Raw genomic sequence first — 24,682 nt, forward strand, 5'->3', positions numbered from 1 at the left:
AATATAAAGAAAAAAGTGATCAGCATGCTCATGAGCAGTACAAAGTGCAAGCAAGAAAGGTGACTAGTATGGTAAGAAAGGCCAAATCAAAATATGAGAGAAAATTAGCTAAGCAGGCCAAAGTAAATCCAAAAGAGTTTTTTCATTATGTAGAAAGTAAGGGAGAAAATTACTATGGGAGGATGACTTTAATCAATGCTGATGGTAGAAAGGACAGAGACAAAAGAAACAGTTAAGTTGCTGAGTGATCATTTTGCAAGGGTATATCAACCAATGGAGATTTTACAGTTGCTGATGCGATAGACATGCATGTCAAAACTGAGGTAGGTGAATAGGAGGTGTTCAAGCATATCAAAAATTATCAATGTGAATACAGCAGTGGGACTGGACAGCCCTGTACTACATGAATGTGCAAGAGAATTGGCATTGCCTCTAATGAATTTGTTCATTCTAAGTCTCAACTGTGACAAGGTTCCAAGGGAGTGGAAAGAGGGTAAGATAGTTTCATTACATAAAGATGGCTCCAAGACAGAGGTAGCAATTAATATATCAGGAGTGGTGATTAAAGTATTGGCAAAGTTGGTTAAAGGTAAAATTCAAAAGTGGATGGATAGGGACATGATACTCTATAGTGGGTAGCAGGCTTTATAAAGGGTAAGTCGTGTGTTAGTAATTTATTCGCATTTTATAATAAGTGTGTCAGTAGAATTGGATAAAGGAAATGTTTACACCATGATACTGCTGGAGTAGAATCTAGGAGAATGAAGGTGACTAGTAAAGTACCTCAAGATTCTGTACTAGGGACACTACTCCTTAAATTTGTATATCAATGATATAGTGAAAAATTTAAGGGGGATATTTAGTTGTTTGCTGATGATGCAAACTAGAGAGAGAGAGCAATAGTTGATAAAGATGATATAGAAATCCTGCAGGGTGATTTAAACAAATTGGTATTGTGGGAAAAGGATATTGATTATCAATTTGCAAAATGTAAGGTTATGCACTTCAGGTTGAAAGGTTGCATATTACATTGATAGTGCTGCATTGCAAGAAACTGATAAAACTAGGGACTTGGGATAATGTCAGACAGAGTTGAAGTTCAGAGGGCATATTGCAAAAGTTGATAAAATAGCTTTAAGGATTACTTGGATGTTGAAAAATATGCTAACAAGTAAAGATAATAGGGAAGTTATTATTCCTCTTTATAAGTCTATGATTTGGCCATAACTTCAGATTTGGCTATCTGGGTTTCTTGGGGATCAGGTGGTAGTAGAGAGGATTCAGAAATAAGTGACCAAGCTGGTGACAGATCTGTGGAATGCTCCCTATGAGGATAGGTTGAAGGTGTGTGGGTTACAAAGTTTAGTTGATAGACAGAAATGATGGGACATGATAGAAACTAGATTTGTTAAAAGGTATTTTTTAAAATTGATGTGAAGGAAATTTTTCTATATATGACCAGCACTAAGAGAACCCAGGGACAACCATGAAAGTTATGTAAAAGAATGGCTACTAAGGATGTACAGACCAGATTTTTTTTTGTGTGTGAAGAGTGGTGAAAGTATTTTTTGCATGAAGAGCAGCAGGTGCACAGAATGTGCACCTAATGCTCTTCATGCAAAAAACATAACAGTACTGTTATATGCAACTAGCAGTGGATATATCACAGAAATGTACCCTACTTGCCTTGTATTTTTGGTTGGGGTGGAAGTGGATGAGATGTGGCCTTGAAATATTTTCTGTGAGCAAATAAGATAAATTTCCAGATCAATGCACAGTAAACACCCATAATCTCTGGTTCTGTTCTGTTTTATGCTTATATGGTAGACCTATACTGTACCATGCAGGCTTTCTAAACCAGATCTTATAGAATAGACATGTTTCTTCCCATGTCTCCTATGTCTATATTGCATGTGTTCTTGTGGCCTATTTTACATAGATGAAAACTGAGCTTCGGAATTAAAAAACTTGTCTGCATTCTTGCAGGACTTCTGTTGACTTACTTGATAGGAACTTTCAGTATGCTTTCTTCCTTTCTAGGACTCTCTTTATAACCTCTTGAATCCACCATAAAGGTCAGATTTTTCTGTTCTTGCAAACAACCTCACCTCATGCCTCCTGACCAAATCAATGTTTTCTTCAGAATTTGCCATTAAGAGTTTGATCCTTGTTTTTCAAAGTCATTTTTTACTGAATAATGTTTATATAGCTAAGTATATGGCTCACCTGTAAAATCTGCATAACTTTAGTTATTTTTAAAACTTTCTTATACATTGTTCTTTTCAATGTGATGTTCATTTTTATCCTACTGAAAACTAAGTGATGACCACTTCTTCCTATTTCAAATCCTCTCTATACGCATATGAACTAGTATGAAGACATTGTTATCAACAATAACATAGTCAATTTTTTTTTTTCCTTGCATCTTCTCTTCCTGTGAACTTTTGCCCATCTTTATGCTGGAACATGCCGTTAGTAATGACTAGTCTATATCCTAAACAGAAATCTAGCAGGCACTTATTATTAGCTTTGTTCTCCCCCCAACAAAAACATTGCTATATGTCTGGTATTCATTCCATACTCTACTATGTAACTCTAACAGGACCAACTTTTCATTTCTCTCTCAGCTGCCTTCTCTAATGACTCAAAAAATTTCTTCACTTCTTCCTTAATAGAACCTTCTGTGGGAACAGACACAAATATCATCTACTTGAAATTCGCCTAAAATGAAGAACTTTATCTTCATGGGTAGTATTGAAAACTGTAGGTATTCCTTCCTTTCCCTGATCAGTATCACCTGAAATGTAATATTATATTTATTATTTACATAATCTTGTCTGTTTTCATCCTCTTTGTTTCAGTAACAACAATTATGTCAACATGGTACTTCTTTAGTTCTTCACTCAGTTCAACATCTTTTCTACTGATACTTCTTACATTGATGGTGTGCCTATTTTCAGTTCAGCTTACAGTGAGTTGGACTTTGTTCCAGCAGCTTACTTTTCACTGTTTGTTCTGGATTCCTGAGGAAAACAGCTGGGCCTTGCATAACAAAATGATGCCACAGCAAGTATGAAATTTCATCATGTTGTACCATCATAGTCTTTTAGTTTAAGCTAATATGGAATACAGTTTGGTCAGCCTTCATTCCAGTAAGGATTATTTCAGTTGGAGGAAGTATTCTGGATCTGATCTAGTCAGATTTAAGGAAAGGAGGAATAGAAATCCCACATTTTGCGCTGTTGTAATGCCCAAGGGCACAAGGTTGAGAATGACTAAATGGTGTTCTCTGTAAGAAAAGAGACTTGAATAAGGTTGTAGTCTGGATCACGAAGAGGAAACGAACATACATGTATATTTATCAGGTAAAACTAGTTAAGAAAAGATCTAGGGTGTTGGGTTTCTGGTGGGCAGGTGGACAGTTTGTGAAAGATTGTTACTGGCAGTGGATATCTCTGCCAACTTGATTGATGGAATTAGAGAAGGGACGCCATTCTGAGATTTGAACACTGAAGTTTCCAAAGAAAATGACTTCACTGTTTGGATATCTAAGACTATAGATGATCCAGCTTCTCAGTCAGACAGACAGTAAAAAGCAGAGCAGTCATCAGAATTTGGAAAGCAATAATGAGCAGCAAATGAACATAACTGTACGGGAGCAAGGGAATTTTTTTTACCTACAGTAGATTATTAAAAAAAAAAAGATAACCTATGAAAACATTGCTCATACAATGGATGAAACAAGTGGTATACTGATTCATATGTTTTAGGTCAGCATTCTTGATAAAAACTAGTATCAGTTGTTGCTCATAATGAGAGTTACTAATAGACAAGAAAAAAAAAGAGTGCAACATTTGCTGAAATGCATGCGGGATAAAATGAGTACTCTATATTAAAAAAAAAAAAAAAATACACAAAATAGCAATAAGTTAACAAACACTCAGTATAATAAATCAAATAACATAAAAGAGGTTTTTCCATACCCTGAAAGAGATTTCGATATTTTCTCCTCCCCATATATCCATCTTATCATCATATCTGCCAATTTCTTCAAAATAAGTCTTGTCAATAGCAAACAGTCCTCCAGCCATTACTGGTGTCCTGAAATTAGGTGCAGGTTTGTTTGTTTGTTCTGACAACTTCCAAAACAAGTGATAATATTACAAGAACTAAAATAACAATTAAAAATTTCTCTGATGTAGAAAGTTTATTTTTCACTTGGTTAGACTATAATAAATTTAGTTTAATCCTTTATCCAAGTGTGAGCAAACAAAGCTTGCGCCTGAAAATATCTTCAGGACTGGGGTAAGGTAGTACAACACCGGGAAACTCTTGGCATCTCTAAATACAGAGTAATTTAATAAAAAGGTGGCACATCTTTTGGCAACTCCTATAGGTAGAGATGACCTCACTATTGCTTCTGCCTGGTATCACCACTTCTGGTCCTGGCTCTCACTGAAGAGACCTCAATAAAGGTCGAAACTAGTTTGGGTAGTGACCCTTCCCTTTAATGCATAACATTATACATATCCGCAAGGAGATGTGTTTTGCATTATGGAAGATAGTGAGATAGGAGTGATGTTAGCTTGGTCCACATTTGCTACGAGTTGCCTGGTGTTGTACTACCTTACCTCAGTCCTGAAGATATTTTCAGGCGCAAACTTTGTTTGCTCACACTTGGATAAAGGATTAAACTAAATTTATTTTATTCTCTGATGTAAATATGGAGGAAATATAATTAGTGTATCACTTCAAAGACTTGCAGAGAGGGAGAGAGAGAAGATGACAGCACTGTAATTTCTAAGAGATAATACAAAAAAAAAGTACAATGCAACTCAAAATGGTATAATACTCCTAATAGCTAACTAAGATGAATGCAATGCACAATAACTTAAGAGCTTAAATGAGCCACTTACTTTTATACAGAACACAAAAGCACTGTACATCCACACTATAATGGTGATATAATGGTGACATTAACTAGGTGACAAGTTTAAAGGAAAATGCAGGAATAGTCACTCGGTAGCAATGTGAAATAGCAATCCTCTCCTACATAGAAAGTAATGTGTGTCCTCTGCCGTGTATATATATCAGTCTATACACAAACAACAAATAACTAAGGTTTATTCTTGAAGGGCAGAATAACAGTGAATGGTGAATTTGCAAGAAACTGAAATTACAGCTGAAATTATAGTCCATTAATATCCTTTGTTTGGAAAGACCTGGGTTCAAATGCCATCTAGGAATGCAGAAAACATTTATCAAAGCTTTTCCAACTGAAGGTGAGTTAGCCTGTCTCATACAGAGGTTTTTTAATTCTAGGGAAAGGAAGGAATACCTATAGTTTTCAATACTACACATGAAAAAATCCTTCATTTTAGATGAATTTCAAGTAGATGATATTTGTATCTGTGTTCCTACAGAATGTTCTATTAAAGAAGAAGTGAAGAAATTTTTTGAGTTATTAGAGAAGGCAGCTGACAGAGAAATGAAAAGCTGGTCCTGTTAGAGTTACATAGTAGAGTATGTAATGAATACCAGACATATAGCAATGTTTTTGTTGGGGGGGGGGAGGACAAAGCTAATAATACGTGCCTGCTTTCTGTTTAGGATATAGACTAGTCATTACTAACACCATGTTCCAGCATAAGGGGGTACTTAAGGGTCAAAGCTGTATAACTGAGAGGAGACCTCCACATAGTCTTTAAAGGAATGCGGAGAACCGACCAGGTCTTCTGACCTAATGTCCAATCCTCACCTTCTCATGGTGCACCCTGTTGAGTATCTACTTGGATACTGAACGAACGAGGATGGGCTGGCAATTTGGGATTTAGCTGACCAAACTGTATTCTTATTGGTTAAACCAAAATAAAAAATGATGGTACAACATGACAAAATTTCATGCCGGCAGGGGCGTCGCCCGGTTAAACAAGGCCCCTGTTGTTTTCAACAGGGAACCAGGGTGAACAGCGAAAAGTCAAAACTGGAACAAATCTGAAAACAAACCCCAACTCAACATCACCAGAGTTAAAGATCGGTACTATCAATGTATGAAGCCTGAATGGCAAAGAAATGGAGCTAGCTGAGGAATTAGATAAGTATGAGATCGACATAATAGGGGTGACTGAAACAAAAAAGACAAAAACTGGTGAGATCTTTCTGAGCAATAAATACAAAATATTATATTCAGAAAATGACAATCAAGGAAATTAAGGAGTAGCCATAGTATTCAACACAAAATACAAGGCTAATCTTCTTGAATGGCAGTCAGTCTCAAGTAGAGTAATGTGGGCAAATATGAGAATGGGGAACTGGACAATGAGATTTATTTGTGCCTATGGTCCCAAGAAGGTTCTACTAAGGTAGAAGTGGAGGAATTTTTTGAGGCTTTAGAAAAAGCCACTGACACAATGAAAAATTGGTCCTTGTTGGGGATCTAAATAGCAGAGTAGGAAATGATTGTGAGACATACAAAAATATTTTAGGAAAATTTGGAGAAAAGAGCAAAGCTAATAATAATGGCAAATATCTGTTGGATTTCTGCTCAGGACTTGGACTGGTTATTACTAACACCATGTTCCAACATAAAAATGTGCACAAATTCACATGGAGAGAAGAGGCTAGGAATAAGAAAAGTCTCATTGACTATGTTATTGTTGATCCTGCACCAGGGAGAAAACATTGTTTTCTCCCTGGTGCAGGACACCAGAGTGTATAGAGGATTTGAAATTGGAAGTGATCATTATTTAGTCTCAAGAAGGATAAAATTGAATTTCATATTGAAAAGAATAACATGTAAGAAAGTTTTAAAGCGAATAAAAGTTGAGCAGCTCTCAGATGAACTGTAGACTAAAATGCACAAAGATTATTGAAGAAAAATGAAAGAGTTTGAGAACAGGAATCAAACCTTGGAGATTCAGTGGCAAACTCTGAAGAAAACATTGATTTATTCTGCCAGAGAGGCATGTGGTGAGGTTGTCTGCAAGGATAAAAAAAATCAGAACTCCCTGGTGGACACAGGAATTTAAAGAGGCAGTGAAGGAAAAGAAGAAAGCATATCAAAAGTTCCTGTCAAATAAATCAGCTTGTGCTCTTAGATAATATAGAGACAAATGCAAGAATGCTGAACACTGTGTAAAACTAGCTAAACAAAAGTCATGGGAGGACTTTGGCAAGAATATAGAAAATAAATATCAAGAAGGTGGCAAGATATTCTGGAGGTTGTTGAAGAAGCTTAGGAATGGAGGAAAGAGGAGTGCTATAAAAGGAGTTAGAGATGATAAAGGTGACATGAAAATGGGAGAAAAAGATATCCTTGAAGTATGGAGTAATTACTTTGAAAAACTGCTAAATGAAACAAGTTGTGATGACAGCACAGTGGTAAAAAACACTGCCCAGGCATGCAGTCAGGAATACATATCCATACTTGAAGTAGAAAAAGCCATCAAAGCTTGAAATGTGGAAAGGCAGCAGGAGTAGATGATATTTGACCAGAAATGCTGAAGTATGGTGGTATAAAAGTCTTACAGTGGCTGCACTGCATAGTTCAGAAAGCCTGGACAGAGGGACAAATTCCCAATGATTGGAGTAGAGCTCTCATAGTACCCATATATAAAAAGGGAAATAAAACTGAATGTGAGAATTACAGAGGTATTTCCCTACTGAGTGTTCCTGGCAAGATCTATGTAAGTATACTTGAGAAACGATTGAGAAGAATTGTGGAAGAAAAGCTTGGTGAAGAAAAAGCTGGATTCAGGCCAAATAGAGGCTGTCAGGATCAGATCTTCACTTTATGACAAATAGTCGAGAAAGCATGGGAACATAACAAAGATCTGTATTTAAGTTTTGTCGATTTGAAAAAGGCATATGACAAGGTGCCAAGAGAGAAGCTATTGAATACGATGCAGTTATATGGTGTGAATGGGGCATTATATCAAGCAATCCTTAGTCTTTATTTGAGTTGTAAGTCAGCAGTTAGAATTGAAGGAAGTACAGGAAGATGGTTTAATGTTAAATCTGGTGTGAGACAAGGATGTACATTATCCCTTCTGTTATTCATTATCTATATGGATCACATTATGAAGGAAAGTGGTATTAAATATGATATCAAAACTGCAGATGTTGAGGAGGAATGGAAGCTGTTCAGAACAGCTGTCACTGCCTCTGCACTCTCATGGTGCGGCAGAAAGCGGCTCGGCGTGGCAATGGGTAGTGAGAAAAGAACACCTTGGTGGAACCAAGAAGTCCGAAAAATTGTCCGGGCAAAAAAGGAGTCCTACCTAACATGGCTTAGAGTCAGGTCACTTGAGATGCGTTTGCGGTATGCTGAGGCATGAAAAGCTGCTGCTAAGGCAGTAAAGACAGCAAAGCAGAAGACTTGGGAATCCTTTGGAGAAAGATTAGACTCATCCTATGCAAATACACACAAAGTATTCTGGCAAACCATCCACCGCCTTCGAGAGAGGAAATCATGCACAGCAAGGGCAATCAAGGCCTCTGATGGTGCACTTTTAACAACCGAGAAGAATATCCTCCAAAGATGGAGGGAATACTCTGAGAGCCTTCTTAACCCAGGTGGCCCAGCAGTTGTGGACATTCAAGAGGTGCAGATCGGGGCAATGACTAGTCTCACAGCAGAAGAGGTCCATTTAGCAATAAAATCACTAAAATTGGGCAAGGCTGCTGGCGATGATGAAATTCGTCCCAAAATGCTAAAAGCCTTAAATCGAGACGGTGTTCTCTGGCTGACTCGAGTGTGTCAGGCTGCTTGGATATCTGGGCGAGCACCAAAGCAATAGCAGACAGGCATAATAATACCAGTCTTTAAGAAGGGAGACCAGAAGGATTGCAGTACTATTGTGGCATCTCTCTGCTCAGCCTGCCTGGGAAAGTGTATGCTAAGTGCTTGGAAAGACGGTGCAGGAGCATAGTTGAGTCAATGTTCCAGGAAGAACAATGTGGCTTTCTTCCTGGTAGAAGCACAACTGACCAAATCTTCACTTTAAGGCAAGTCTTTGAGAAATCTTCGGAATATGCCAAGAATGTCTACACATTTTGTGGACATGGAGAAGGCATATGACTGGGTTCCTCAGGATAAGCTTTGGCAAGTAGTACAGGAGTATGGAGTGGATGGTCAACTATTAGCTGCCATCAAGTCCCTGTATGAATGCCCAGAGTTTTGTGTCAGGGTAAACAGCACAAAGTCCGAACCTTTCACAGTCTCCGTTGGCTTCCGCCAAGGGTGTGTTCTGTCACCCCTCCTTTTCATAATATTTATGGACTGGATTGATAGGCACAGCCGAGGCAGTGAGTGTGTCAGAATTGGAAAATGTAACATTAGACGTCTGCTTTTTGCAGATGACCTAGTTCTGCTTAGCTCTTCCACAGATGACCTCCAGCGGACCCTGGATAGGTTTGTAGCTGTTTGTGCAGACGCCGGAATGAAGATCAGTGTGGCCAAAACTGAAACTTTTGTGGTCTCAAGACAACCATCCTAATGCACTCTAAATGTAAGTGGAGTCCCAATGAGGCAGGTGGAGAAGTTTAAATACCTTGGGTGCATACATATTCACGAATGACGGAAAATGGGACGTACAGCTAGATACTGGAATTGGCTTAGCAAGCTCAATATTGCGGGATCTTGGCTGTTCGGTAGTATTGAAGTGGGAGTTAAGCCAGAAGGCAAAGCTGGCTGTCTTCAATACAGTCTATGTTCCCATCCTCACCTATGGTCATGAGAGTTGGGTAATGACTGAAAGAATGCGGACACGAATCCAAGCGGCTGAAATGAGGTTCCTTCGAGGGGGTTGCGGGGCTAACAAAACTCGACAGAGTCAGAAGCTCTGCAATTCGGGAAACTCTCAGTACTCAACTGCCGCTTCTCTGTGTTGAGAGATCACAGTTACGTTGGTACGGGCACCTGGTCAGAATGCCACAAGAGAGGCTCCCTCAGCAGGCCCTCTTTGCCAAGCCAGAGGGTGGGAGGCCACGTGGAAAGCCAAGGACTCGCTGGATAAATTATATCCAAAACCTTGGCTGGACACATTTGGGAATCCCACCAGAACACCTCAGCTTGGTGGCAGAGGATCGTGACCATTGGAAGTTCCTCTTGCAGCTATTGCCCCCACAACCCAATTAGGAAGAGTGGGCCTTGAGGATGTATGTATGTATGTATGTATGTATCAAAATTGGAGATGTTAATGTCAGCTCTTTGCTTTATGTGAACGATGTTATACTTCTAAATAAATCTGCTACAAGTCTGCAAGATTCTCTGACTAAATTGAATAGCTGTTGTAATAGATATGGTATGAAGGTCAGCAATAAAAAGACAAAGACAATGAAAACAGGCAGAATCATTGAAAATGTCAACTGTGTTGTGAATGGAGAACCTGTGGAACAAGTAAAACATTTCAGCTACTAAGGCACAATTTTTACTGAAGATGGTAAATTAAATATAGAAATAGACAACAGAATCAGCAAAGCTGGTATGGTGGGAAGTCAATTGAATAAATTCATATGGAATAAGAGAGAAATTAGTCAGAACACTAAATTAGCTGTATACAAGACAGTGTTTAAACCAGTTTTAACTTATGGATCTGAGAGCTGGGTCAGAAGTAAAACACTTGACCAAAGATAAGAGACCACAGATATGAGAGTCCTGAGAAAGATTAGAGGCGTGAATAGATGGCATCAATGGCAATATCATATTAAAAATGAGGATATTAGGTAAGAACTTGACATTGTCAGCATCCAGGAATGCTTTAGCAGAGCTAATCTCAGGTGGTATGGTCACTTAAAACAAGTTATTTAGCAAAACAAGTGTTCTCTGCCAGGTTGGCAGCAAAACAACCCAGAGGAAGACCAAGATGTGGGTGGATTGATATGGTACAAAGTGCCTTAGACGATAGAAATATAAGATCTGATAATGTTGGAGTCTTGACAAGTAACAGACTTATTTGGAGGAAAATTGTAGATAGGAAGTTAGTAAAGGATTTAATTTTTTTCATGTAGTACTATCATATCCTGTACACCCCTTGAGGGTACATGGCAGGAATTTGATGATGTTCCAGCATAAAGATGGGCAAAAGTTCACAGGAAGAGAAGACACAATGAAAAAAAAGAGCCTCATTGACTATGTTATTGTTGATAACAATGTCTTCATACTAGTCCAGGATATGAGTATGACAGGATTTGAAATTGGAAGTGGTCATCACTTAGTTTTCAGTAGGATAAAAGTGAACATCACATTGAAAAGAACAATGTATAAAAAAGTTTTTAAAATAACTTAAGTTATGCAGATTTTACAGGTGAACCATATACTCAGCTATATAAACGTTATTCAGTAAAAAATGATTTTAAAAAACAAGGACCAAACTTTGGAGTCTTAATGGCAAATTCTGAAGAAAACGTTGATTTGGTCAGGAGGCATGTGGTGAGGTTGTTTGCAAGAACAGAAAAATCTGACCTTTATGGTGGATTCAAGAGGTTATTAAGAGACAGTCCTAGAAAGGAAGAAAGCATACTGAAAGTTCCTATCAAGTAAGTCAGCAGATGTCCTGCAAGAATGCAGACAAGTTTTTTAATTCCGAAGCTCAGTTTTCATCCATGTAAAACAGGCCACAATAACACATGCAATATACAGACATAGGAGACTATGGGAAAAAACGCGTCTATTCTATAAGATCTGGTTTTGAAAGCCTGCATGGTATAGTGTAGGTCTACCATGTAAAACAGAACAGAACCAGAGATTATGGGTGTTTACTATGCATCGATCTGGAAATTTATCTTATTCACCCACAAAAAATATTTCAAGAGCCACATCTCATCCACTTTCACCCAAGCCCAAAATACAAGGCAAATAGGGTACATTTCTGTGAAATATCCACTGCTAGTTGCATATAACAGTACTGTTATCTCAGACACCACATTCTGTGCACCTACTGCTCTCCATTCATCAACCTGATAAATATCTCCCATGCAAAAAATAATTCTCACTCTCTTACTCATCACTTTCTTGTCAACTTCATGATGGCCCATATCATGTCACTCTCCATTCTTTGTTGTATCTTTTGAAAATTCACTCCTCTCAACATCAACCTGATAAATATCTCCCAACAACTTAAATGTTTCCATAATATCTCTTCATCTTTTAACTACCAAACTCTGCAAATTACATGCTATAAATCTCTCATCATAGCCACTGTTCTTATATCATTGTGTAGGATCATTTTCTTTTAGCTATCTTTGTACCCTCTCTAAACTGTTTTCATCTCCTTCGAATCCCTGATCATATCAATCTAGAATAGTATGATCAAGTTTTTATAAATGGAATCACAACACTTATCTCTACTGTATTTCTCAGTACTGTAGTAGTCCTCAGGATTTTCTTCAGATATTCCTTTGCAAAGATTCTCTGAAACTCAAAATTTCTGTCAGTCATCTCTCCAGAATTACTTATTGCCTCTTCTTTCTCTATTAATTTGACTGTATTGAATGTGACCAAGTTGCCACCAATTGGTGAGAGTGATCATAAGGTCTTGATCTGGGAGGTAGCTAAATGTGTGGAATTTTCAATTAAGACAGGGTACATGTGGAATTACCAGGCTGGTAAGTATGACAAGCTTAGGAGATTGCTCGGTTCAGTGCCATGGTATGTAAAACTGCAAGGGCTGGAGGTTGATAGTGCATGGGAAGCGGTAAAGGAGCGTTTGAAGGAGGTAATGGCTGACTGTATACCTAGAGTCCAGATAATAAATCAAATAGGGATTAAATGGATGAATAACACCATTAAGCTTGAGCTGCAAAAAAAGAAACAACCGTGGAGGGAATTTAAGGAGAAAGGTGACCTGCAGATGTACGAACAGTATAAAGCACAGGCCAGAAGGGTAATGAGTGTGGTAAGAAAAGCAAAAGTGGATTATGAAAAGAAATTAGCCGCACAAGCTAAAGAGAATCCCAAACAGTTTTTTTCGGTTTGCTTCAAGTAAAAGAAAAAATGTATACGGCAAAATGAATTTAAGGAATGCCAATGGTAGGGAGGTAACTGAATCAGCTGATATAGTGGAATTACTGAGCGAGCACTTTGCAAGAGTATATCATCCAGGTGGTGATATTGCAGTAATGAAGGAACCAATAGCTTATACGGGAATTGAGGTGAATAGCATATTACAAAATCTTAATGTGAATACATCTGCGGGATTGGATGGTATACCAGCTTGGATCTTACATGAAGCGGCTAAAGAATTGTTAGTGCCCTTGACCATTTTGTTTAATTTGAGTCTGGGGTCGGGGTTAGTCCCGAGGGGGTGGAAAGAGGAGGAAAATAGTTCCACTGCATAAAGGAGATTCCAAGACTGCTGTTGCAAATTACCGACCGATCAGCATATCAGGAGTCGTCGACAAGGTTTTGGAGAAAGTACTCAAGAGAAAAATACAAGAATGGATAGATGATAATGGGATACTGTATGGGGGACAGCATGGTTTTGTGAAGGGTATATCATGCCTCAGTAACTTGCTCATGTTTTATAACACAATGACGACTGAAATGGATAAGGGTAATGGGTTTACAGTGATACTGCTGGACCTTGCTAAGGCCTTTGACAGAATACCACATGGAATTCTATCAGTAAACTGCAGCATATTGGGGATGGATATAGGGTTGGTGAGATGGATAGGATGGTGGTTAATGGAGAGATATCAGAGAGTAGTTTATTCAGGAGTAGAGTCCAAAAGACAGCCTGTGATGGTGTGCTGCAGGGTTCTGTTCTTGGACCACTACTATTTAATTTGTTCATTAACGATATAGGAAAGGAACTGAGAGGAACTGTTCATTTGTTTGCTGATGATGCAAAGTTGGGTAGAGCAATAGTGAATGCACATGATGTCAAAATTTTGCAGGATGATATGAATAGATTGGAGGACTGGGCTAAGGAGAATGGATGCCACTTTAATGTGGCAAAGTGTAAGGTTATGCATTTTGGGGTGAAAAGATTAGCAGCAGTACACCACATTGGTGGAACTGTACTCCAGGAGATTGATGAGGTCAGCGATTTGGGAGTGTTGGTGGGTAGGGAGTTGAAGTTTAGGGGGAACATTGCAAAAGTGGCTAAATCAGATCATCAAATCACTTGGTTACTGAAAAATACTTTGATGAACAGAAACAAGCAAGTTATTGTTCCTCTCTATCAAGTCTTGATAAGACCCCATCTTGACTACTGTGCCCAGATCTGGGCGCCAGGGTTTCTTCTTGATGGGGGGGGGGGGGGGGGGGGAGGATCCAGAAGCGAGCGACCAAGACGATAGCTGGTCTTTGGAATAAACCTTATGAGAACAGGTTGAAGATTTGTGGGTTGCAGAAATTGGTTGATAGGTGGAAAAGGGGCGATATGATTGACATTCAAATTATTGACGGATTTCTATAAGATTAATTAAGAGGATATTTTTTAGAACAGGACTTGTGGTGGGAGTACTTGGGGGGGGCTATCCTTGGAAACTGGGCAAGAGTGTGGTTAGCGAGGGTATTAGAACTAGGTTTTTTACTGGGAGAGTGGTGAATGAGTGGAATAAGCTGCCAAAGTCTGTTGTGGGTGCCATGACTGTGAATGAGTTCAAGGCAAAGTATGATAGATACTGTGTGGATGTTGAATAGTTGTTCTTGATATGATGTTTAGGGTCTCCCTCGATGAGTCTAAGGACTCTTTGGAGTTGGCTGTAATAATAATAATTATAATTTCACCCTCACCAACAAAATATATAGTGTTCCACCCATGGATCCAAAACTTCAAACCTCACATTTAGTCATATTAATTAAACTGTCCCTGTCCAATTTTTCAGTTTATTAAAATCTTCCTATCACAACACTGACACTTAATAATAATTCTCTCCAGCCTCCCATCATCAAAAATAACTGAATATCTCTCTGTAGTCTGGTGACAATATCGCTGACACAAAAGGTTGAATAGTGACGGTCCAGCTGAGCATTGTGTAACCCTACAACAATGAGCATTGTGTAACAACTCTTTTGATAGTTGTCAAAAACCCAATTGCCAATCCGTTACTCTTATCTAAACCAATCTGGTAGTTTAAATATCAACTTGCCATGAAGCAACCTGTCCAATGTCTTTGCAAAAATTAATCTACACATTTCCTCTGTAAACTACTCATTACTTTATTATAAAGAGTGACGGCCAGATTAATGAAAACATAGTGCCCCTTAACAAATCCATGCTGAAATCTATTAATAATATTACTCTCATCTTCATTCTGTACACATGCTCATACTAATTTTTCTAAAATCATAACAATGACAGAAGAAATAGTAATGGTCTATAGTACAACGTACTATAGACCATTATATAGTACGTTGCCATTCCTTAAAACTCATTCATTTGCAAGACTTCATAAAACAATCAGGTCTCAGCAAAAACCTCACTAAATTGCTGACATCCAGAATACTTAGTATTCTAAATATACTGCTTTCCTTCACTTCTTATTACTTCCCTTTGCAACCTCCTTTTCACTAAGTTTATTATAATCATCTACTTTATAATTCTGCATAAATTCCTTCCTCCTAGATATTTCTGCATACCTATTCATCCTCCGAGACAGCATTGCATAGTTTCTCTGACCAGAATGAAAAAGTATGGCATCTCAATCATGATCAAATACTCTGATGCTAGGACCAGATCCAAAACTCTTGATCCTTGTGTTCCATCCACAACATGCCATAAAAGATATTCCTCTCTCAAAAATTCCAGAAATCATTTGCCTGATTACTAAATGTTCCATTTCTATAGTTAGTCTCCATAATGATCACTGATTCTGCACCTGCCAAACTAATTTGCCCAAACATTTCCTGCTCATCATCCTCCAGTCTATATAATAGCATTCCACTAAATACCTGTCTTGTCTATCTCTACCCTACCTGAAATCTTGATCCTGAGAAGGCACAACTCATCACTTACCATAAGTAACATTCCACCACCCCATTTACCCTTTGCTATCTTGCCAAAATATACCACACTCTTCAATTTCTGTGCCTATCTGGACATACTTTTCTTCAAGATTCACTGATACCAATAAATCCTCAGACAGACTGTGTCAATAAATGCCACAAATTCACTCCCTTTATTCCTAATGCTCCTGGCATTTAAATAGAGAAAAACCAGTGGTGCATTATCAGTATTAAACCATAACTATTATTCTCAACAGCAGCCTCCACTTAGCTTTGCAATATACTCTATAACCTTCTCATCTTTTAAGCTACTATCCTCACAGTAGGAATTGAGTAGCAATAGATTTAAAATAAATGTTAGGGTTTGTGCAGCAAAAGTGTGCAAGAGAGAAAATGATGAATATTTTACTTAAGTATGATAAAGCAGAGTTGATAAGTTGAAAAGAGCAGTGATAACAACTTTGATGATGGCAAGAATGTATAAGAAAAGAGGTAGAGTATGTGGATGCTTGAAGTATTTGATGAAAGAAAGGAGCTGCATGCAAGAGATGGATTACATTTGAATATAGAAGGATACAGGCATTTGGTGAGGCTGTTGGGCAGTGGTGGCCAGTGAAACTTTTAAGTGGGGGTGCTGTATATACAAAAAAAAAATTATTTATTTTTTCCTAATCAGTAACGAATTTATTAATAAATAAATTTACATATTAAAAATATTTCATCCTCACCACGAACAAACACCAATAATAAAGATTTTGTATCAATAGCAATAACAAGCGCAAACGAATATCGGCGTTAGATCGCAGTGCATTTGTTTTGTGTAACGATAATTGAAAAAATATAATTCTTTTCATATTTTCAACAGTGACACTCATCATAATTCAGCCTTGTATCTATAATAAATAAATAATTATGTTATTTTAACAAAATAAAATAAGATTAACAAAAAATAATTCACCACACACAAGCACCAATAATAAACGTTTCATATATGACAGAAATAATGTGCGTATGGATACTAAAAATACACTGTTGTTTGGGTAGCATGGGAATGACGTAACATGCAATGACAAGTGCAAACAAATATCGGAGTTAGATTGCAGCATCTGTTTCGTAATCTAAAGCGTTAATTGAACAATTCCAATTATTAACTATTCAATCAATGTCAAAACATAAGCTGTAACCTTTAACATGTTGTATTGCTTTTATATAATGTTGTAAGTATTGTTATTATTTATAAACACAAACAAAATTTAAATTTTTTATTTTTTCCTTGGGATGCTGCAGTGTTGCAGTGCTTATGTACAGGCTGCCACTGCTGTTGGGAAGTGAGTTTGTTAGGACAGGAAACTAGAATTGCCAAAGTAGAAGATAGTGAGGATAGTAGCTTGGAAGATGAGAAGGTTATAGAGTGTATATATTGCTGAGTATATATAAAGCTGAGTGGAGGCTGCTGTGGAAAATAATAGTTAATAATCTGAGCTACTTGTATATAGCAGCTAATGACTTCACATCACTTGCCTGATGATGTGAAGTCATTAGCTGTCATCCCATAATGCAAAGCACCCCCCCCCCCCTTTCAGACATGTAAAATGCTATGCATAATGAGAAGGGCCACTATCTAGACCAATTTCAATATTCATTGACATATAAAATGCTATGCATTTTACACATCCAAAAGGGTGTGTAAAATGTGAAGTCATTAGCCTCTATATACAAGTAACTCAGATGTGAATATATTTCACATGCAATATATTCACATCTGAGTCACAATTATATACTTGGTTTCTTGGGAACCAAGTGTATAATTTCTTGGTATCTTTAATATAGTAGAACCAATAAAAAAAACTTTCAACATCTTTCTCTCATCCAGAGATTTTTATTAATGAGGTCTAGCACCTTTTGGCTAGTTGTATATGAGATATATATATGACTTCTGCATTACTTCAACCTTGGTATCTCTACCAGGTTTGGTTCCTACTGATGAGACCTCAATAAAGGTCAAAACTCATCTAGAATTTTACACCTTTGAAAAGATGTGTGCTTTGCATTATAAGATGCATAATGAGGCAAGTGACGTGAAGCCTTTGTATACAAGTAGCTCAGATGTGAATATATTTCACATACAAAATATTATTTTGCTTCCTTGAGTAAAGGATTAAAACTGAGTATATAATTTCTTGGTTTATTTAAACATTAAATGAACTTGCACTGGAATTGAGAAATAGAAGGTGTCTATTATGTGGATGGGATGTACTGTAAGAAGAAGAGGAGGATAAGGGAATCATGGTGAGAGGGAAATAATAAAACAATATATGATCTGTTGAATATTATCTATGAGAACAGTTGAAATTCTCAAGATCAAATATTATTTGATCTTGAGAATACCTCTGTTTCTTCTCTATGGTGTAGAAAGTATATCATATTCTTGATTTCCTCCACATTTCACCCTAATAAGGAAATAAATGTGTGTCCATAAGGGTATCTTTATGGCAAAGATACTTGTATGTGGAAAGCAGACGATTCAAGATAACCAAACAAAAGATTGTGTGAAGTTATGCTAGTGCAAAATATGTGTGAAAATAATATTTTGTCAAGTATATTATATTTCTTGTCAAGTATAATATAGAAAATAACTGGTATAAGTTGAGAGACAAATTGTTGCAAGGGGCCTACCAGAGAAATATAGGAGAAATTTTACGAACGAGAGAAAAAAAAAATGGGGAGGAATAAGAGAGAAAGAGACAAGAACAAGAGGTCCTTTCTGGAGGATATATAAGATGTGACATGAGAAACAGATAAATTATACTTGCCAATAAATTATATTCTTGTTTAATTCTTTATACAAGCATAAGCAAAACAAAGTTTGTATGTGAAATATCTTTACAACTAGGCTGTTTGAAGTCATCAGCCTCTATATACAAGCAGCATAGATGTGAAAATACTTCAGGCATAAACTTTGTTTGCTTACTCTTGTATAAAAGATTAAACAAGAATATAATTTCCTGCCAAGCAAAATTTACTTTCTAACCAAGTGAAAAAAAAACATGAGAACTAAATTACAGGGACTTCATAATGAGTTAATTTATATAGATTCAGTGATGATAATAATTTTCCAATATATCAGGAAAATATTCTAGCATTTTTTTTTCCTTCTTCAAAATCAAACACTTTTTTCTTAAAAAAAGTAGCTTAAATAACTGATATTACCGAATAGGTAGAGTGGAGTCATTTTTATGGCGTAGCAATTCCCTTTCACTGATGGGATACCAACGGAAATGCAGCTCCCAGTTGACGGCTCCCCAGTGCAGTTCAAAACTTCTAACATAGGCAAAAGAATCTTCATTTATAATGTCGATAACTGGACACACCACTGCTGTTCTAAAGAGAGAGAGAGAGAGAAAGACAGAAATTAAATTTAACATCAAAAGTTTTACTATTATAGTTAATTATTTTAATGTCTGACTTAGACTTTAAATCAAATCTCAAATGCTAAGTTAACACAGAAGAACATTCATACTGTCTATGAACAATTATGGGAAATGTCAGTATGAATACTCAGATTGTTCATGAATGACAATAAATATTCAAAATCATCTGCTTTTTTTTTTTCTTTGTTTACTATTACTGCTTTAATCTGCAGCAAAAAAAAAAAAAACAATTGCTGTAAAAAAGAATTTATTAATTTTATAATCATAGATCCTTTGTAAGTTATATGAATTTCTCTTTTAATTGTAAAAAACAGAAGCTCACTCTCAACTCTTATAGTGGAATTATTCCTTTTAACTTTTTTTTTTCATTCAGAGATTCCTTAAACAACTTATAAAAAATAATAAAATTAAATTAATACAGATAATTGTGCTTTATTTTTATGCAATAATTTTCATGATTAAACTGTCATATTTATGTTTTAATTCTTCTGTTTCTTGTATTAGTTCACTTTTAAAACTGGCTAATATTTCATTTTTAACATTCTGCTCATTTCTTTCAATATAAAGGTTTATGGTTGTAAAAAGTTTATTTGTTATCTGATTAAAATTTAAGTTAATGGATTACAGAATGTAAGGCAACAAAATATTGCTAAAATATAATTACATAATTTTCATTCTTTGTTTAATATCAGAAATTAATTGCTTTGTCATTCACAGAGTGAAATGATTGAATTCACTCACCTATCTTCTGCAACTCTAGATAATAAGGGTTCTAACCATCCTTCTGTGCATTCACAGTGGGCATCTAAGAATGTCAACACTTTTCCTCTTGCAACTCTTGCACCAAGTAACCTGGCCCTAATTAGGCCACTTCTATTAAATGCTCGTACAATCTGAACAGGAACTGGCAACTGAGAAACATAATCATCCAGAGGCTTTTTTAAGAATTCTAAACGACAATGAAATCATTATTATTTAAGTTAAAATAACAGTGTAAAGCTACAGAATTTAAAAAAAAAATTAAACATGCTTAAAGAAATATATGCCTGAAGGAAACAATATTTAATTGCATTCCCGGGGTTAGGAAGAATAAATTGAATGGAATTAAATAAATGAATAACATTTTTAAAGTAAGAGAGCATAAAAAAGTGAATACTGTGGATCCAGTGCTGTGAAAAGAATGAATTGGGCTCAGGAACAGTATAAATAGCAAGCCAGCGGAGTGATAGCCACGGTGAGCAATGTGAAATTGGATTATGAGAAGAAGTTAGCTGAACTGGACAAGGGAAATCCAAGAGAATTTTATCTATGCATGTAGTAAAAGTAATAATGAGATCACAGAAGAATAACCTTAGTCAGGTTGCTAACTTTAGTAAAGTTAAGTTTGCTTTGTACAGTATACATTTCAGGCAGATCCATTAGCTTTCTAGGTGTCAAGAGGAAACTGGATGAAAGAATCAAGCTAGTTGAGATAGAGGTATTAAGGTTCACTCAAGCTCAATTTGGATTATGTTTTGGTGGCATTCAAATTCACAAAGTTATCCTCATCCAATTAAAGAATAGTGAAGACTTTAGAATTTAAGACATTAATTAAAGATTATCTTGAGGCTTCAAATGATTGGGCACTAAAGATTTGTCAAATGAGGAGGAAGAGTGAACTGTAAGTGTGCTGTCAATTCAGCTATGGACAGGATTTAAAGTCAGTGAGTGCAGGATATTGATGTACAGAAGGAAGAGAGTTGGTGAGAGTACACAGTCCTAAGGGGGGGGGGGGTATTTCTGACTGAATGGGGAAATACGAGGAAAGAAACTGTCATGACACTGAGTAAGGAAGTTGGCAAACCAGTTGCAAAGGGTTGAAGGTAGATCATAGGATATTACTTAACTGAGCAGACCTCTGCTAGACCTGAACAAATGCGAGTTTTTCCAAACCTTTCTGTGGATTGAGTCCAGAAGTGGGTAGTGAATGCTAAAAGATCAGCTGTGGACCAAGAATGGCAGAATCCATATGGCTGGTCACTAATTAGTTGGTGGGGTCTCCAGGTTGTGTAGAAGTTGACAGCCCTCAATTATATGTCCAGCAAATCGATTTCCCAATCAGATAATTGTTGAATTACCAATTTTTATGAACTGTTTTTTCTTACTTGTTAGTTATTCAGTGTTTATTATTATTCTTCCGGGCAACTCCAAGGAGTCGACAGACTCATCGAGGGAGGCCCTAACATCATGTCAAGAACAACTATTCAACATTCACACAGTATCTATCATACCTCGCCTTGAACTCACTCACCGTCATAGCACCCACAATAGACTCTGGAAGCTTATTCCACTCATTCACCACTCTCCGAGTAAAAAAACCTAGCTCTAACACCCTTGTCAACCACGCACTTGCCCAGCTTCCATTCATGGCCCCTAGTCCTCCCACCACCAGTCATATTTTCAAAAATATCTTCTGGATCAATCTTATAGAAACCCTTCAGTAATTTGAATGTCTCAATCATATCACCCCTCCTTCGCCTATCGACCAATTTCTGCAACCCACAAATCTTCACCCTATTCTCATAAGGTTCATTCCACAGACCTGCTATCATCTTGGTCACTCTTATCTGGATCCTCTCCACTTCCTCCCCATCACGAAGAAACCCTGGTGCCCATAACTGGGCACAGTAGTCCAGATGGGGTCTTATCAAGGCTCAATACAGAGGAACAACAACTTGTTTGTCTCTGTATGTTAAAGTATTTTTCAGAAGCCAAGTAATTTGGTGAGCTGTTTTAGTCACTTTTGCAATGTGCCCCCTAAACTTCAATTCCCTATCTACCAACACTCCCAAATCCCTGGCCTCATCAATCTCCTGGAGTACTGCTCCACCGATGCGATATACTGCTGCTATTCTTTTCACCGCAAAGTGCATAACCTTACACTTTGCCACATTAAATTGACATCCATTTTTCCTAGCCCAGTCCTCCAAACTATCCAAATCATCCTGTAAAATTTTGACATTCTGTGCACTCATAATTGCTTTACCCAACTTTGCATCATCAGCAAACAAGTGAACACTTCCTCTCAAATCCTTTCCTATATCATTGATGAACAAATTGAAAAGCAGTGGTCCAAGAACAGAGCCCTGTGGTACTCCACTAGTCGCAAGCAGTCTTTTAGACTCCTCCCGAATAAACCACTCTCTGGTATCTCTCCTTCAACCACCCTCTTATCCATCTCACCAACCCTATATCTATCCCCATCTGCTCCAGTTTACTGATTAGGGTTCTATGTGGTATCCTATCAAAAGCCTTGGCAAGGTCCAGTAGTATTACTGTAAACCCATTACCCCTATCCAGTTCAGCCATCACTGTGTTATAAAACGTGAGCAAGTTACTGAGGCATGATCTACCCTTCACAAAACCATGTTGTCCCCCATACAATATCCCATTTTCATCTATCCAATCCTATATTCTTTTCTTGACTAATTTCTCTAAGACCTTGACAATGATTCCTGATATGCTAATCGGTCGGTAATTTACAACAGCAGTCTTGGAACCACCTTTATGCAGTGGAACTATTTTCCCCTCTTTCCACCCCCTCGGGACTAACCCATACCCAAGACTCGAATTAAACAAAATGGTCAAGGGTACTGACAATTCTTTAGCTGCTTCTCGTACAACACAAGCTGGTATATAATCCAATCCCACAGATGTATTGACATTGAGGTTATGCAATAGACTACTCACCTCCACTTCATTCACTACAATTCCCGTATAATCTACTGGTACATTTGTTTCTGCAATGTCACCACCTGGATGATATATTCTTGCAAAGTGCTCACTCAGTAACTCAACTATATCAACTGATTCAGTTACCTCCCTACCATCGGCATTCTTTAAAATAATTCTGCCATGTACATTTTTCCTTTTACTTGCTACATATCTAAAAAATTGTTTAGGATTCTCTTTAGCCTGCATGGCCAATGTTCTTTCGTAATCCTTTTTTGCTTTTCTTACCACACTCGTTACCCTTCTGGCCTGCGCTTTATACCGTTCGTGTGCCTGCCGTCACCTTTCTTCTTAAATTCCCTCCATAGTTGTTTCTTTTTTTGCAGCTCAAGCTTAATGGTGTTATTCATCCATTTAACCCCTAGTTGATTTATTATTCGGACTCTAGGTATACAGTCAGCCATTGCTTCATGCAAACACTTCTTAACTACCTCCCATGCACTATCGACTTCTAGTCCTTGCAGTTGTACATGCCATGACACTGAACCAATCAAACTCCTAAGCTTGTCATACTTTCCAGCCCGATAATTCCACATGTACCCTGTCTTAATTGAAAATTTTACACCTTTAGCCACCTCCCAAGTCAAGACCCTATGATCACTCTCACCGATTGGTGGCAATGTGGTCATATTTGTTACAGCCAAATCCTCAGATGTAATTACTAGGTCAAGCACTCTCTGACCCCTAGTATTTTCCATTACATGCTGTCGCAGATAGTTATCCCTTAATAACCACAAAAAATCCAATTCCTTCCTCCCGTGTGTCCTCTCGTCACTCCAATCAATGCGACCATAGTTGAAATCTCCCAAATAATAATCACCCTCCTTCCACTCGTTTCTTCTATTTGCTTGTGCATACTGTCACCACCAACTTTTCTATCACCTGGTCTATAGCAGCACCCAATTGTATATTTAGTTCTGCTAGCCACAATCTCACACCAAATGGCCTCAAATGTGCTCTTTTCTCTATCCTGCAATTCAACTTCTATTCTCCTTGGCTGTAGCTCGTCAGCTATCATCAACAATACTCCTCCCCCCATTTTATTCTCCCTGTCATCCCTATCACATTCAATCCCACTAGCTATATCATCTACAGTCAGCCATGTTTCACTAATACCAATAACCTGTGGTCTGGAAGTGCCAACCATGGCCAAAAACTCTTCCTTCTTGCTCCTAATACTCTTAATATTAGTGTACATGAATTTAAGACCCCCCATTAGCCCCAACCCTACCGTGATGCCTTATATTAACTATTCCATTCTGATTTGTTGTCCTTATTTGCTTGGGCATATTATATTCATTCTTACATTCAACTGCCCTCCCTAAGGACTGTATATCTACCCCCCCCCTTAATAAATCTAGTTTCCCTGAATTTGCACATCCACCACATTCAGCAACACTTTCTCAAGTCTTCTTACACCGTAACCATTCAAATGCAAGCTATCCATCTTATAAAGATCCTTTCGCCCCTCGAACTCACTCCACACGTCCACAAATTCCACACCACTCGTCATACATAACCCATGCAT

At 37.4% G+C, this 24,682-nt stretch overlaps 1 protein-coding gene across 1 annotated transcript in view; it reads right to left on the bottom strand.

The window, feature by feature from the left end:
- LOC150105493 (polypeptide N-acetylgalactosaminyltransferase 3-like) overlaps nucleotides 1–24,682 on the bottom strand; it is a 50,938-nt gene that overhangs the window by 10,813 nt on the left and 15,443 nt on the right. Inside the window, exons 4-5 of the mRNA XM_090393973.1 lie at nucleotides 20,125–20,332; nucleotides 3,984–4,101 (exon numbers count right to left, since the gene is read on the bottom strand). Coding sequence (XP_090250099.1) covers nucleotides 3,984–4,101; nucleotides 20,125–20,332 — 326 coding nt within the window. The remainder of the gene's footprint in view (nucleotides 1–3,983; nucleotides 4,102–20,124; nucleotides 20,333–24,682) is intronic.

The sequence above is a fragment of the Typopeltis vanoorti genome, chromosome 6 (genome assembly GCF_054136105.1).
Source record: "Typopeltis vanoorti isolate ZY-2024b chromosome 6, IOZ_Tvanoo_1.0, whole genome shotgun sequence".
Taxonomy (NCBI): domain Eukaryota; kingdom Metazoa; phylum Arthropoda; class Arachnida; order Uropygi; family Thelyphonidae; genus Typopeltis; species Typopeltis vanoorti.